General features: G+C 52.4%; 1 protein-coding gene across 10 annotated transcripts in view; it reads right to left on the bottom strand.

Moving 5' to 3' along the window:
* Positions 1-14,911, bottom strand: part of Cux1 (cut like homeobox 1) — a 257,137-nt gene that overhangs the window by 25,017 nt on the left and 217,209 nt on the right. For 6 of the 10 annotated variants that reach the window (XM_070033571.1, XM_070033572.1, XM_070033573.1 and 3 more), the window contains 3 exons: positions 9,887-10,189; positions 6,677-6,865; positions 4,087-4,351 (listed from right to left, as the gene is read on the bottom strand). The exons of the other annotated variants lie outside the window; for them this stretch is intronic. In XM_070033571.1, the coding sequence (XP_069889672.1) occupies positions 4,087-4,351; positions 6,677-6,865; positions 9,887-10,189 (757 nt within the window). The remainder of the gene's footprint in view (positions 1-4,086; positions 4,352-6,676; positions 6,866-9,886; positions 10,190-14,911) is intronic. 10 annotated transcript variants of the gene reach the window in all.

The following is a 14,911-nucleotide window of genomic DNA, read 5'->3' as shown; positions in this document are numbered from 1 at the left end:
GCCACCGTGACCCCATGAAGGGGCTCCTGTTAAGCTCCTTCTCCTTCACCCTCCAAGGGCTATGTGGGGCCAGCTGTTTGTTTCTTCCCCAGGGCTGAAAATTACAAATGTCCACTGCTGGGCAAATAAGCACCAGGCCCAGGGTGATGTAGAAGTGGGCCATGTGACCCAGGCAAGGCCTTTGGAATGGCACAGTAGCCTCTCTCCTCCAGGAGAGCCCCAGAGCCCTTCCTGTACTGCTGGTGGAGTTGGGAGGAGTGAGGCCAGGAAATGGCACCTAGGGCCTAGCTGGCCTCCTCTGTAGTTACCAGCTTCCTGCAGGGAGAGCCTGGGAACCTCATCCTGAAGTCAGGACCTGAGATGTCCCACAAGGTCCTAGGGCGTAATGACCTCCTCTCTAAGGTGATGCAGGGGGCCTGGGAAATGGGGCATCAGGTGACCAGTGGCTGACTAGAGGGTGGCTCTTGGGTGGCTAGGACACCCAGCCTCACCCCACCCAGTGGAAGGTGGCAGGGTGGAAGGGACAGGTTTGGGGGATATCCCAGGCCTTTAGGAAAACCTAGGTTTTTTATTTTTTAGTAAGTTTTTTTTTTTTAATTGTGAAAATACTGTACAGAGGGGTTACAATTACATGAGCAAGGTAATTACATTTCTTTTTTTTGTTTTTTGTTTTTTTTTTTTGTCGGTCGTGGGGCTTGAACTCTGGGCCTGGGCGCTGTCCCTCAGCTCTTCAGCTCAAAGCGAGCGCTCTACCACTTGAGCTACAGCGCCACTTCCGGTTTTGTGGTAGTTTATTGGAGATAGGAGTCTCACGGTCTCTCCTGCCCGGGCTGGCCTTGAACCGCAATCCTCAGATCTCAGCCTCCTGAGTAGCTAGGATTACAGGTGTGAGCCACCAGCGCCCGGCTTTCTTTTTTTTTTTTTGGTTGGTCGTGGGGCTTGAACTCTGGGCCTGAGCACTGTCCCTCAGCTCTTCAGCTCAAGGCAAGCATTGTACTGCTTGAGCCACAGCGCCACTTCTGGTTTTCTAGTGGTTTATTGGAGATAAGAGTCTCACAGACTTTCCTGCCTGGGCTGGCTTTGAACCATGATCCTCAGATCTCAGCCTCCTGAGTAGCTAGGATTACAGGTGTGAGCCACCGGCGCCTGGCATGAGTACATTTCTTACCAAGCATTTTGCCTCCTCCTTTGTTTTCCCCCTACCATCCCTTCCCTTCCACCTCCTCAACTACACTCCCCCTCCTCCACCCCCCCCCAGCCCCCAAAACTAGGTTTGAAGACTGGCTTTGCTACTCTATAGTTGGACAGCTAGGACAGGTCATTGTGGCCTTTTGAACCTTAGTTCTCTTATCTGAAAACAGTGTCTTTCTTGCAGAGAAAGGAAGATGAAGTGGCATATTGACACTGGACACAAAGTAAACAAGGCTCAGTCCTGGTTCTTTCATGACCTTTTTGTAGGGCTAGTACTAGGGCTGAACTCAGAGCCTCAAGCCCTCTACTAGTTGAACCACACACAGTCCTTTTGTGTTTAATTTGTCTTTCAGATAGGGTCTTGGGCTAACTTGCTGCGGCTGACTCAGGCCTGGAGCCTCCTACTTCTGCTTTCTGAGCAGTGGGGCCCACCACCATGCCCACCTTGTTTTCTGACACAGTCTCACTGTCTGAAACCAAGATCCTCCACACTCTACCTCCTGAGATTACAGCTGGGATTACATGTACCCAGTTGGCTTATTACCACCATGCCTGATTTCACTGTGCTTTGACTTTTTATTTACCTATTTTTGTGCTGGTAATGGGACTTGAACTTAGGGCCTTTTTCCCTTGCTTGACATTTTCACTAGACTAGTACTCTGCCACTTGAGCTACCACTACTTCTAGTATTTTGTTGGTTAACTGGAGATAAAGAGTCTCATGGACTTTTCTTTCTTTCTTTTTTTGGGGGGGTCTTGAACTCAGGGCCTGAGCTCTGTCTCTGAGCCTCTCTGTGCTCAAGGCTAGCACTCTACCACTTGAGCCACAGCACCACTTCTGGCTTTTTCTGTGTATGTGGTCCTGAGGAATCAAACCCAGGGCTTCGTGCATACTAGGCAAGCACTCTAGCACTAAGCCATATTCACATTCCCAGCCCCTTATGGACTTTTCTGTCTGGGCTGGCTTTGAACCTCTGTCCTCAGATCTCAACTTCCTGAGTAGCTAGGATTACAGGTGTGAGCTTCTAGTGCCTGGCTCTATTTTTTTTTTTTTTAATGGGTGCAAAAATTGACCTCAGGGCTGGGAAGGTAGCTCAGTGGTAGAGTGCTTGCCTTGCATGCATGAGGTCCTGGGTTCAATTCCTCAGCACCACATAAGCAAAAAGAAAAAAGCCGGAAGTGGCGCTGTGGCTCAAGTGGTAGAGTGCTAGCCTTGTGCTGAAGAGCTGAGGGACAGTGCCCAGTCCCAGAGTTCAGGCCCCATGACCGGACCCCCCCCCCAAAAAAAAAAAAATTGACCTCAGGTCTACTCTCTGAGGGCTCTACAGGCATAGAAAAAAATAACATAAACTCTCCTGGCTTAATCCCTGTGAAAATAAGAGAAAAAAGTTGCTTTCTCTTTTAGGAGTTTAACTCATTTAATGCCTGAGCGCAGGTCCTGTGCTGCTCCTCCTCCTCCCTTGCTGTCTGCCAAGGGTGGACAGTTGAATTTGTGCTAAATGCACCAGGGACAGCTCCACAGAGGACTGTGGCTGCCAGGGGCCAGCAAGACAAGACGGTACTGGGAAGGGGAGAGAGCATGAGCAGGCCAGGCCTGGGGCGCCCTGTGCAGATACAGGAGACGCCCAGGAGGTCAGCAGCCCCTGGGCTGAGGATGTACAGTGGTCCTCACAGGACTTCACTGGACATCCGGGTAAAGACACTGACTAGGAGGTGACAGTGGGTGAGCCCGAGACCTGGCCAGAGTGGTCACATTTATCTTCTCTTCCTTCCCTTCATTTTTTCCCTACTCTTTCTATGGACAGGGAGCAGCCTGGGCTGACAAGAGGGGGGAGACGTGGTACAAATTCAGTTGCCAGGTGCTGGTGGCTCACACCTGTTATCCGAGCTACTCAGGAGGCTGAGATCTGAGGATCTGTTTGAAGCCAGCAGGGGCAGGAAAGTCCTGCCTCAAGGTTCTTATCCCAGGTTAATCACCGAAAAGCCAGAAGTGGAGCTTGGGCTTAAGTGGTAGAGTAATAACCTTGAGCAAAAAAGCTCAGGGACAGTGCCGAGGCTCTGAGTTCAAGCCCCAGGACTGTCACAAAAAGAACAACAAAAGAGCAAGCCAGATTGTTGGCACATGCCTGTAAATGCCATGTGAATGTGAAAATAGGTGAATCTTGGTCCAAGTTTGGCTGGGGCAAACTTGAGACCCTCTCATCTAAAAACTGAAAACACAAAGGAAGTGCAAGCACAATCCCCTCAGATCGAAGCCTAATACCAGGGCACAGCTGGTGGCTCACACCTGCAATCCTAGCTACTCTGGAGTCTCAGATCTGAGGATCATGGGTTGAAGCCAGTTTCTTGCCAATTAACCAGCAAAAAGCTGGAAGTAGAGCTGCGGCTCAAGTGTTAAGAGTTCTAGTGTTGAGCATAAAAAGCTCAGGGACAGTGTGTGTGAGTTCAAGCCCCAAGACCAGCAAACAAAAAACAAACACTTGGGGTGGGAAGGTGGCTCAGTGGTAGAGTCTTTGCCTTGCATGCACGAGGCCCTGGATTCAACTCCTCAGCACCACATAAGCAGAAAAAGCAGGTAGTGGCACCATGGCTCAAGTGGTAGAGAGCTAGCCTTGAGCTGAAGAGCTCAGGGACAGAGCCTCGGCCCAGAGTTTAGGCCCCATGACTGACACACACACACGCGCACGGACACACACACACACACACACACACACACACACACACACACACACACACACACACACACACACACCAAACACTGGTGAGGGGCCATGACTCTCACACACACACACACACACACACACACACACACTTGTGAGGGGCCAAGTCCATGTGCGGTGGTGTGGCGAGTGTGGCCGCTATGTGGCGGGGCTAGGCAGGGGTGGGGAAGGCCTACCTGTAGTTGTGGAACCAGTTGATGACGGTGCTGGTCTTCAAGTTGAGCTGGGTGGCTAGCTCCTCGATGGTTTTTGGTGACGGGTATGGCTTCTGCTGATAGGCTCTCTTCAGAGCTTCCTTCTCTTCAGGGGCCAGCACCACACGGGGTTTCTTGAGCTGGTGCTGCGGCTGGGGGCTGGCACCCTGGCTGTAGTCAATGCCCACGGCAGGGGGCTCACAGGCCTGGCTGTCGCTGACAGAGCTGTGCCGCCGTTTCATGTAGGCTGCAGGGAGAAGAGACATCGAGGTCAGGGCTGGCTGTGTGAGAAGCCCAATGCCCTTGCTCCCCAAGTGGGTACCTTACACCCCTGCCCTGGCTCTGTCCCTGTCCCTGTGCAGGGCATGGGATGGGCACCGAGGAGGCTTCCTAGGACAGACTGCTGAGGAGGACAGGGATTGACCAGAAAAACATAGGCCAGGAGGTGAAAGAGGACAGGACAATGTTTAGAATGTGGCAACACAGCATGTGGCGTATTGAGGATGGAGGATCCTGAGATGAAGGCCAGCCTGGGCTGCATTGTGACACAAAACCAAAATCCAAAAAAAACTCTCCCGCCGGGCGCCGGTGGCTCAACGCCTGTAATCCTAGCTACTCAGGAGCCTGAGATCTGAGAATCGCGGTTCAAAGCCAGCCCAGGCACGAAAGTTTGTGAGACTCTTATCACCAATAAACCACTAGAAAACTGGAAGTGGCACTGTGGCTCAAGCGGTAGAGTGCTCATCTTGAGCTGAAGAGCTGAGGGACAGCGCCCAAGCCCAGAGTTTCAAGCCTCATGACTGACAAAAAACAAAAACAAAAAAAAAATTCCCCCTCCACTCTAGTGGAATTGTTCACACTCATCTCCCCAGGGGACCAATTTGGACTATGGGGTAAAATTTTTTTCAGCTCTTTATTTTCTTTATTCTTAATTACTTTTTTTCTGTTTATGTTGTACCAAGGAATCAAACCCAGGACCTCATGCATGCTAGGCAAGCACTCTGCCACTAAGCCACGTTCCTTGCTCCTCTTTCCAGTTCTTTATCTTCTTTTCCTGCTATGCTGGGGACCACAGCGTGGGCCTGGCCTGTGCCAGGCAAGCGCTCAAAGAGCACGCCTGGCCCTTCTGAACCAGTTCTGGCAAGTGCAGCTGCATTAGCAGCATTGGTTCACCCCTGGTTGTTTCCCAGTTTACCTATGAGGAAACCTCAGGCTGTAAGTGACAATGCTGAGGCCCTCCTGCCACAGCAGGCTAGTGAGCTGCACCCGAGCCGTGCTGCCACTCAGGCAAATGCAGGGGAGTATGGAAACCGTAGTCAGTGCCATGTGTGGCTGGTGCCATGTGCATCCAGCTGAGATACAGGAAGTGAGTGTGAGTGCACATTGGTGTGTGTGTGTGTGTGTGCATACATGCACGTCGCGCTGGGTCTGTATGTGAGCTTCAGATAATGTGGGCAGGTTGGGTCACAGAAGAAACAAAGGCAGAAGACAGGATAGGGAGGAACGGAACACCAGAGCTTATGGGAGAAGCTGAAGCTTCAGGAAGGAGAGGATGCACACAGTGTAGGAATGAACCGTTTGTCTGGGACCTGGTGCAGGACTTTTAGGCCAGGCCAGGCCATGGGCACAACTCATGCCAGAGAACAAAGTGCTCACTGCACACTTAATGGCCAGCTGTTTGTCTAATCCTTAGCGCTGGAGGAAGTGAGGGGCACTTGCTGGGGGATTACTGCGCTCCCTTGCCATTGCATGCTGTGGCTAGGGAACAATCGAGAAGGAAAACCTGAGAGATTTAATGCACATGGCCTGGTCAAAGGCTGGGAGTGGGCACCGAGGGGGAAGACTGGCTCAGTGCCTGCGCAGTCGCCTGCCAGGGAAGGAACAGCCTAGTGAAGAATACCTAGCTAGATGGCCTCACAGCCACTTTGGGGAGCTGGGATGGCAGAGGGCCAGGGCCCACTGAGACAATAACTCTTTGAAACACAAGATGGCGCCCAGAGCCTGTGTGGAAGGAAGCAGGAGCCTGGGGAACCCTGCAGAGCGGCTGGGTGGCCCAGCAGGAAATGGTGTCCTCTGTCCTGAAGAATGACGGGACAGGGCTGCTCAGGGGCACTTCGTGGCTGAGGGAGGGCTGCACATAGCAGCAGCACGTTTCCTGACAGGGTGGGACACTTTAATGTTATTGTCTGGATGAGTGTTGAAACTCAGGTGCTTTTTTGTTGTTATTGATCCTGGGGCTTGAACTCAGGGCTGGGCGCTGTCCCTCTTTTGCTCAAGGCTAGTGCTCTACCACTTACAGCCACAGCACCACTTCCAGTTTTCTGGTCTCACAGATTTTTCTGCCCTGGCTGGTTTTGAACCGTGATCGTCAGATCTCAGCCTCTTGAGTAGCTATGATTACAGATCTGAGCCATGAGCAACTGCTCATATTGGGTTAATAGTCTTCTCCCTTGAAATGTTTCCTACATCTTTAAAATCTAGCGACTCATGTGTCAGAGGCCTCTGTCAACACTTATTCCTCACACTGGGAAGGGCCAGTGTGCCATGGAGGGCAGTGTGGGCAGGGCACTACCTTTCTTCTCCATCCGCTTCATGTCCATCAGCTTTTCCACATTGTTGGGGTCATTGAGCCACAGCTGCATGCGGACGAATGGCTCCCGGCCCTTCAGGCTCAGCTTGTGCCAGGGCTTCGGCCGGGCAAGCAGGTCAGACACAGAGCCTTGTGTGAGCCCCAGGATGGTCTCCCCAAATAGGCGCTGCCCTGGAGGGAAAGCAGAGAGATGGTCGTGACAGCCGGGTGCCCAAGAGGACAAGCAGGGGTCAGCCCTGAATCTGGCTAATGGGAGCCTGGCTAAGAGCTGCCTTTTTGTTGTTGTTGCTTTTTTTGCAATTGTGGGATAGTGATATTTCGTTAAAGCCACAAACACATTCTAACCTTCATGGTCAGAGCAGCCTATTGAACAAACATGTTTTCTTTCATTTTTGTTTTGTATGGATATTGGGGTTTGAACCCAGGGCCCTGGGCACTGTCCTTGAGGTTTTTCTGCTCAGGATTAGGGCTCTACCACTGGAGCCACAGCTTCAGTTCTTGGCTTGTTAATTGGTGGTAAGAGTCTCATAGACCTTTCTGCCTGGGTTAGCTTTGAATCTTGATCTTCAGATGTCAGCCTCCTGAGTGGCGAGGGTGACAGGTATGAGCCATCAATGTTTTCTTTTTTTTGTGGTGCTGGGCGGGGCTAGACCCCAGGGCCTGTGGCACTGCCCCATCCCTGAGCTCCGGGGCCAGCACCAGCTCTGCAGTGCAGGGCTGGCTCTCCATTTCCATACATATGACAGGCTGCGCTTCAAAAAAAAACCCACCAGGTGAGCTGAGTTGAGCTGAGCTTCGCCCCACCTGGCTTCTCTGAAGTGAAATCCTCAATGTGAGCCACGAGGCGCAGCGGCACTCTCTACCAGAGGCTGCCTGGTCTCCTCTCAAAAGTGGGGAGACGGCGGGTCTTGCTGAGAGAAAAGGGCCCTGGGCCTGGGGTCACAGCAGGAAAGAGGAGGGCTCCTGCGCTGGGTTGAAAGGCAGGCTGGCCTGAAGCTGAGGCCCAGAACTCAATAGAGCTGGTGGATCAAACCCTCTGGGTCCTTTCTTGTCTCATGCAGGGGCAAGGCCTTGGTGCCTTGGCTCATCATGGGGGCTGTGGCTGGGGAGATGCACAGAGCTCATCAGAGGCTGGAAAGAAAGGCTCTCCCTGAGCCACTGGACTGTGGGGATGAGGGCCAGCACTTGTAAAGCTACCCATTGGAACGACCGCCATCTGTGTGACCTGATGGCAGTGCTTGAGCGAGGAGGAGTGGGATCAGAGACCATGCACACTCCGGAACCCCAGTGAGATGGCGGTGGGCCCTGGCATTGTCTCTGCTGCCAGATTCAGCTCAGACTTGGACTCCAGGTGCCTGTAAGTCCACCGAGGGCAGGGCCCCAGGGAAAGGCAGCTGCTTTTCTTTCCTAATTGTGTGTGTGTGTGCTTGTAGTGAGCTTGAACTCAGGTCTAGGTGCTGTCTCTGAGGTTTTTTCCCCAAGGCTGGTGCTCTGCTTTATTATGTGAGCCACAGCTCCATGTCCAGGTTTTTGGAGGTTAATTGGAATTAAGATCTCAGGGACTTTCCTGTCCAGGATGACTTTGCAGTGTGATCTTCAGACCTCAGCCTCCTAAGTAGCTAGGATTATAGGCATGAGCCACAGCACCTGGAAGTAATCACTTTTCCAGAACGGCAAAGTTCAGCTAGAATTACCATGGGCCTTTTTCAGTACTGGGGTTTGAATTTGACCTATTTCTGTCCCCAATTCCCTTCTTGCTTCTGATTGCCATGGGAAAGTGACCTGCCTGGGATCACAGAGGGATGTGTTGTAGCACTGGGAAGTTCTGCATACAACCTCCCTCGTCTCTAGCATGAAGGAGAGCCAGGAGGAGGTACTCGTGTTTGCCGTGCCTTGGAAGTGTTCTCCCTCGTGGCAGGGCTGTCCAGCCTGCTCCCTTGGACTTGCGACAGGATGGGGAAGGAGGGGCTCACGCCAGGGGGTCCCTCATATCTCCATAACTGATGAGCAGATGGGACCCAAAGCCACAGTCGCTCTTAGTGTCCTTGCAAATGCCCACAAGTCTGGGCTACTTTTTCTTGCTGTTCTGGAGAACACATTGCAAAAATGGGCAGAGCTGAGTCCCCAGTTGGAGGGGTTGGGCTGAGTGCACTTCACAGCTACTCCCGGGGAGCAGCAGCCACCTGGGCGGGTCCCCACCACCCCGCGGGGCAGTAGCTGAGAAGGCAGCTTCCTTTTGCATGCGTGCGTGCGTGCGTGCGTGCGTGCGTGCGTGCATGTGTGTGTGTGTAATCTGCTCAGCACATGTACCCAGGGGAATGCGAAATTGCAGATTACCCCCATTCTCGCCATGGCTGCCATCCAGCGGGGTTATAACCCTCAGCAGCCGCTATGGGCAGAGCCAAGGCTGTGGCCTGTGCCAGGCAGTGCCCAGGGGAGGAAGCCAGTTCTGTGGAGGTATTCTGGGGAACAGAGCTTCACCAGGCAGTGCAAGGATGCCAGCTACACACAGGGCTGGGGGTTCTCAGCACTATCACCCCAGCTTTACCAGAGGGCCTGCTGCATATCACAAGGAGGGGGAAGCCTGGGGAGTAGCCCTCAGCCTCCCATGAAACCATGGCACTGCCTGGCTCTGGTGTCAGCCTTGGGTTCAGGGCTCTGCTGGGAAGGTTCCAGCCCTGAGCTGACTGGACTTTGTGATGTGTGCTGGACCATAGGCCATCTTCCAACAGTCCCAGGGGAAGGCCTGGGATGGACCCCTACACTAGCTTCCTTAGGAGCCCTCAGTGCTCACAGTCCTGGAATACTATTAATTTTTGGTGCCAGGGATCGATCCCAAGCCTTGCATAGACCAGGTAGGCACTTGGCCACAGACCTCCACTCCAGCCATCTGGGCTTTATCGTTCAGACAGGGCTAGTGTTTTGCCTGGGGGTTGGCCTCGGCCTATGATCCTCCTATTTTCAGCTGTACTGTAGCTGGGATGCTTGCAGGACTACCATGCCTGGCTTGTTTTGGTGAGATGGGGCTCTAACTTTTTCTCCAGGCTGGCCTCAAACTTCAGTCCTCCTGATCTCCACCTCTGAGTAGCCAGGTTGGGCTGGACCACATTTTTGTAAGTAGCCTGTCCATATTCAACTCCTGGCTGGCTCGGCCTGTGGTCCCTTTCCCAAGGACCCTGGGGAGACACTCACCGAGGTTGTTGTCCGTCAGCACTTCCTTGACCCTCTTGGTTATGCCGTAGGTGTCCAGCTCTGGAGACATGGCCACCAATTCCTGGATGCTGAGGGCCGAGTGTCCCGAGGGAGGCAGCGGGGTGGGGGGCTGGGAGTCAGAGGCTGGCGGGTCACTGGGCTCTGGGGCTTTGCCGTCTTTGCTGGCGTCAATGGGGGGACAGGGCTGCTGGACCAGCTCCGTTAGACTCTTCACAGACTCACTGGAACTCATCGGGGACTCGGGGGCTGGGCTGCAGCTGGCCGAGGTCTTCGGAGTGCTTTCTGGAAAACAGGAAGAGCTGGGATGAGAACAGTTCACAGTGCAGAGACTTTCTCCACGAAATGCTAATTAAATGCCTCCCGCACAGGTGCCCGTGTGCGGGCCGCGGATGTCAGGCATTGTCTGAGAGTAGTTTTAACTGAGAGTAACCTCTAATTTTCTGCATTAGAAGAACAAAAATAACACCAACAAGTGCACACACACACACACACACACACACACACACACACACACACACACACACACACACACACACACACACACCCCTAGAGGTTTGAATAAAAGGCTCCTAAGATTTAATATCAGTGCATTTTACAAAAAAAGAAAAAAAATGTCATATGAATCATGTGTTATCACTGTCATGATTTCATCTAGTGAAACCCTGTAATTCTAATAATTCAGAAGGACTGAGGGTAGATGATAAGTTACATAATTATACATAGTTCCCAGGAAAAAAAAAGAATGCACAGGTCATCAAGTGACGGGCGGCCGCCACAGTTACAGAGACACTTGAACCCGAGCTGCGCCTGCTGCCCTGGAAGAGCCCATGGAGGTGGGGGAGATGACGAGGACGGGGTGGGGAGTGGGGGGGTGGGGGACTGGTACCTGGTACCAGCAGCAGCTAAAGAGAACCACAGATGGCTGGGACACCGTCACCATCAGGTACCGCACGTTCCTGCTCAGGAATGCCATGTACCTCACTGGGGTCACCATGGCCCGTGAGAAATGCCACCTCTGCCCTCGGGGTGAGTAGGTCCCTCTAACTCTGGTTTTTTTTTTCTTCTTCAGTACTGTGTTTGAACCCAGTGCCAGGCAGGCACTCTACCACCTGAGCCATGCCACCAGCCCTTTTGGCTTTAGGTTTATTTTTCAGAATAGGGCTTGTGTTTTTGCCTAGACTAGCCTTATCAGTAAGGTCCTACCCTCTGCCTCTTGAGTAGCTAGGATTACAGACATGCACTACTCCACCCTCTAACTCTCTTTAGCATCACCAGTGAAAACTGACTGCACAAGCTTAAATTTGTTTGGCGGGGGGAGGGAGTGGGGAATGATCACTAAAAACTGACCACTTTCTGGTAGCCAATGACAGAGGAAGGAAGTTTATCCAGGAGGAGGAGGCGAAGGAGGGCTTGGTGCTGAGGTCCTGCCCACTGAGAGGGGCACACTCTCCCTCTGCCCTCAGACCAACAAATGAAGGGCATAAAGGGGGTACAGGCAAGGCTAGGTTTCAAGTACTCTGAGCCACAGAAGGACAAGTGACTAAGGACAGGCCTCAGGGTCTCTTCTTGCTCACTGCCCCAACCAGGAGAACATGCAACAGCAAGGAATTTCCTTTCACTGTGGCATCTATGGAGCTACTATCTATGCCCTGCTGGGTGCCTGATCTCGACTCCAGAGCATGGCGAATGTATTCCAAAGAGGAGAAATATTTTGTATGAGAACTGAGAGAGAACTGTAGCGCAAATAAATAAAATGACCGCAATTCAACCGGCACCATCATGGCCAGCTGTGTTGTCAGCCAGCAAAATCAGGTTAAAAACCAACCCAAGTGCTTTGTGATAGATGTAAAAGAGGCTGGGCGCAAGAGGCAGCGCTGGTTGTATCAATCCAAAGGCAATATGATTCCTGTAAATCGGATTTCTTCCCTCTGTCACCCCCGGGTCAGCAGACAACTGGATCTGAACCCCAGCAAATGTCGTTTTGGAATCGGAGGTAGCGAGGAGCGGTTCTGTAAATTCGCCCCGATTCACCCATGCGAGGGGCTGAGCCGGCAGATCATTCATCTTGCTCAGCGTCGCCTGTCAAGGATGGCATGAATTTCCCACGTGATAAACACTGCGTCTCAGGTTTGTGTCCTTTAACCCACGGCAAGGTCAAAATCATGGTCGCTGGGCTAATAAACCGCATGGAGCTGCTTGCATTCTCACTTCCTGGTTTTGTGTGGATGCCTCTCGGCACCCTGGTCTTCCTGAATAACTGGGGTGGCTGTGCACCGCCCCTCCTCCCCCCAGCCAGGGACCCTCTCCTGTGTTTTGGCTGGGAAGAGCCGGGGTAGAGAGAACTGGAATTGCCACACTGGCAGATGCCTGCCATCAAACCCACCTGGTCCCTGAGCTTGGGCGTGTGGGAGGCTAGGAGGTGCTGGGCTGGCGGGGGTCTGCAGGCACCCCCAGAGACAGGTGCCTCTGTGGCCCCAGGCCACAGAACACACCCACAGTTTTGATGAGGCGGGGACAAGAAGATGGACTAGACGTTGGAGCGTGGTTTTGAACGGCTGCCTTCACTAAGTGCCACACCTGGCAGCAAGCAGCCAGGGAGCCCTTCCCAGGCTCAGAGCAGTGAGGACCACGAGGCCTGTGTGACTTGGTGTGTGTGTGTGTGTGTGTGTGTGTGTGTGTGTGTGTGTGTGTGTGTGTGTGTGTGTGTGTGTGTGTGTGTGTGTGTGTGTGTGTGTGTGTGTGTGTGTGTGTGTGTGTGTGTGTGTGATACTGGGCCTGGAACTCAGGGCCTTATGCTTGCAAGAGAGGTGCTCTACCACTTGAGCCACATCTACAGCAACCAATTATGCATTGGTTATTTAGGAGTTGGGGTTTGCTTTATGCCTGGGCCCAGCTGTGATCGCCCACTTGTGCTTCCCCATGGGTAGATAACAGACATGTGCCAGCAGGCTCAGTCAGGCGTTGGGATGGAGTCTCGAGAAATTCTTTTTGCTCAGGCTAGCCTTGAACACTGACACTGTGCTTTGTCTCCAGACTTGAGGCACTGTGTCAACGTATTTATTATTATTTTTTTTGCCAATCTTGGGGCTTGAACTCAGGGCCTGGGCACTGTCCCTGAGCCTCTCTGTGATCAAGGCTAGCACTACCACTTGAGCCACAGCGCCACTTGTAGCTTTTCCTGTTTATGTGGTACTGAGGAATGGAACCCAGGGCTTCATGCATGCTAGGCATGCACTCTACTACTAAGCCACATTCCCAGCCCAAGTGTACTTATTTTTTAAGGTAAGAGTTACATTCATGATCTTCTTTAGCCACTGGGATCACAAGGTATTACCCCTCCCCCCACCCCCATCCCCCAGCCTGGCTGTTATTCATGATTGTCAAAAGTCTTGATAATTATTTTTATAAAAAGACTGAATAAGATTTTTTTGTTATTTTTGATCATGGGGCCTGAACTCTGAGCCTGGGTGCTGTCCCTTTGCTCTTCAGCTTAAGGCTGTTTATGTGGTGCTGAGGAATTGAACCCAGGGCCTCACGCATGCAAGGCCAGTACTCTACCACTGAGCCACCTTTCCAGGCCTGAATAAGATTTAAAAAAAAAACCTGCACAAACCCGGCTGGGAAGGTGGCTCAGTGGTACAGTGCTTGCCTTGCATGTATGAGGCCCTGGGTTTGATTCCTCAGCACCACATAAGCAGAAAAAGCTGTATGTGATGCTGTGGCTCAAGTGGTAGAGTGCTAGTCTTGAGCTGAAGAGCTGAGAGACAGCGCCCAGGCCCAGAGTTCAGGTCTCACAACTGACAAAAAAAAGAAAAAACAACAACTGCACAAACCCTCCGTAAAACAGTTCTATTAGTGCAATGGGATTTTCACTGCTTATAAATTATATTTTAACAAAACCTTACTTAGGAAGAGTCAATGCAAGGAATGAATGGAGGCGGGCCATTCCGTTCATTCTTTGGCCCCTTCTGTTGGCTCAGGCCCTGAGAACAGTGAAGGTGGCCCCATGCAGCTGGGGCTGGCACTCCTGTGGGACAGGATGGACCTTGGGGGTGGTGCCTGGGGAGAGGCAGTGGGCTCCTCCCATTGATGATCGCTTCTGCAGATGGGCATTTCCAGGAGGTGCCACACGGGAGGAGGGCCCAGCCAGGTAAGATGGGAGACAGGCCAAGGGGAAGGGAGGTGGGAGGCCACTTGGGATGTCTGCGTTTGAATCCTGGTTCAGGGAGGAGCAGGCCAGGCCCACCTGAGGATGGGGCTGCCTTTGCTCAGTATTGCTTATCTATTCGCTGGGCACAGAACATTGATTGGGGTGCCACATGGAAAAGCCCCCAAATGGAAATAGGAGCAGCTCGAATGGTAGTTTGTTCATACAACAGCCTATGTGGCATCAGCATTAGGGTGACATGACAGCCAGGCACGCGAGGAGCTTGGCGAGTAAAGTGCGGCTGAGACAGAGCTGAGTGTTAGAAGCAGGGAGGGAAGCCTGCACATGCTCCTGAACCGACACTGAAGGGTAAGCGAGGGAATGGCGGTGTGCACTGCATGGGAAGTAACAGATTCGAGGCAGTCTGCTAACAACTACAACAACATGTCTGTTTGCTCCATCCATCCATCTGTCCATCCCATCATGATTATCTGTCCATCCAACCATTCATCCATCATCTACCCACCCATCTACCATCCGTCTACCCATCCATCCACCCACCCACCCATCCATTTATCCATCCATCCATCCATCTGGTCATCCAACTATCTGTCCATCCACCCACTCATCTGTCTATCCACCATCCACAAATCCTTCATCCAGCCAACCTCTATCATCTACACATCCATTTATCCATCCATCCATCCACCCACCCATCCATTCAGTCCTCCCTCATCCACACATTTCAAAGCCTTCACTGTGTTATGCACTTTGCTAGGCATGAGAGACTGGAGAAATCAGATTTAAAATGTTGCTTTCAAGGAGTCTGCTGCCTGCAGGATTCAGCTCAGGAGACC

The sequence above is a fragment of the Dipodomys merriami genome, unplaced genomic scaffold (genome assembly GCF_024711535.1).
Source record: "Dipodomys merriami isolate MVZ:Mamm:240054 unplaced genomic scaffold, mDipMer1.0.p SCAF_22, whole genome shotgun sequence".
Classification (NCBI taxonomy): Eukaryota; Metazoa; Chordata; class Mammalia; order Rodentia; family Heteromyidae; genus Dipodomys; species Dipodomys merriami.
Note: the sequence above shows the minus strand (reverse complement) of the source record. Positions and strands in the feature narration are given on the sequence as shown.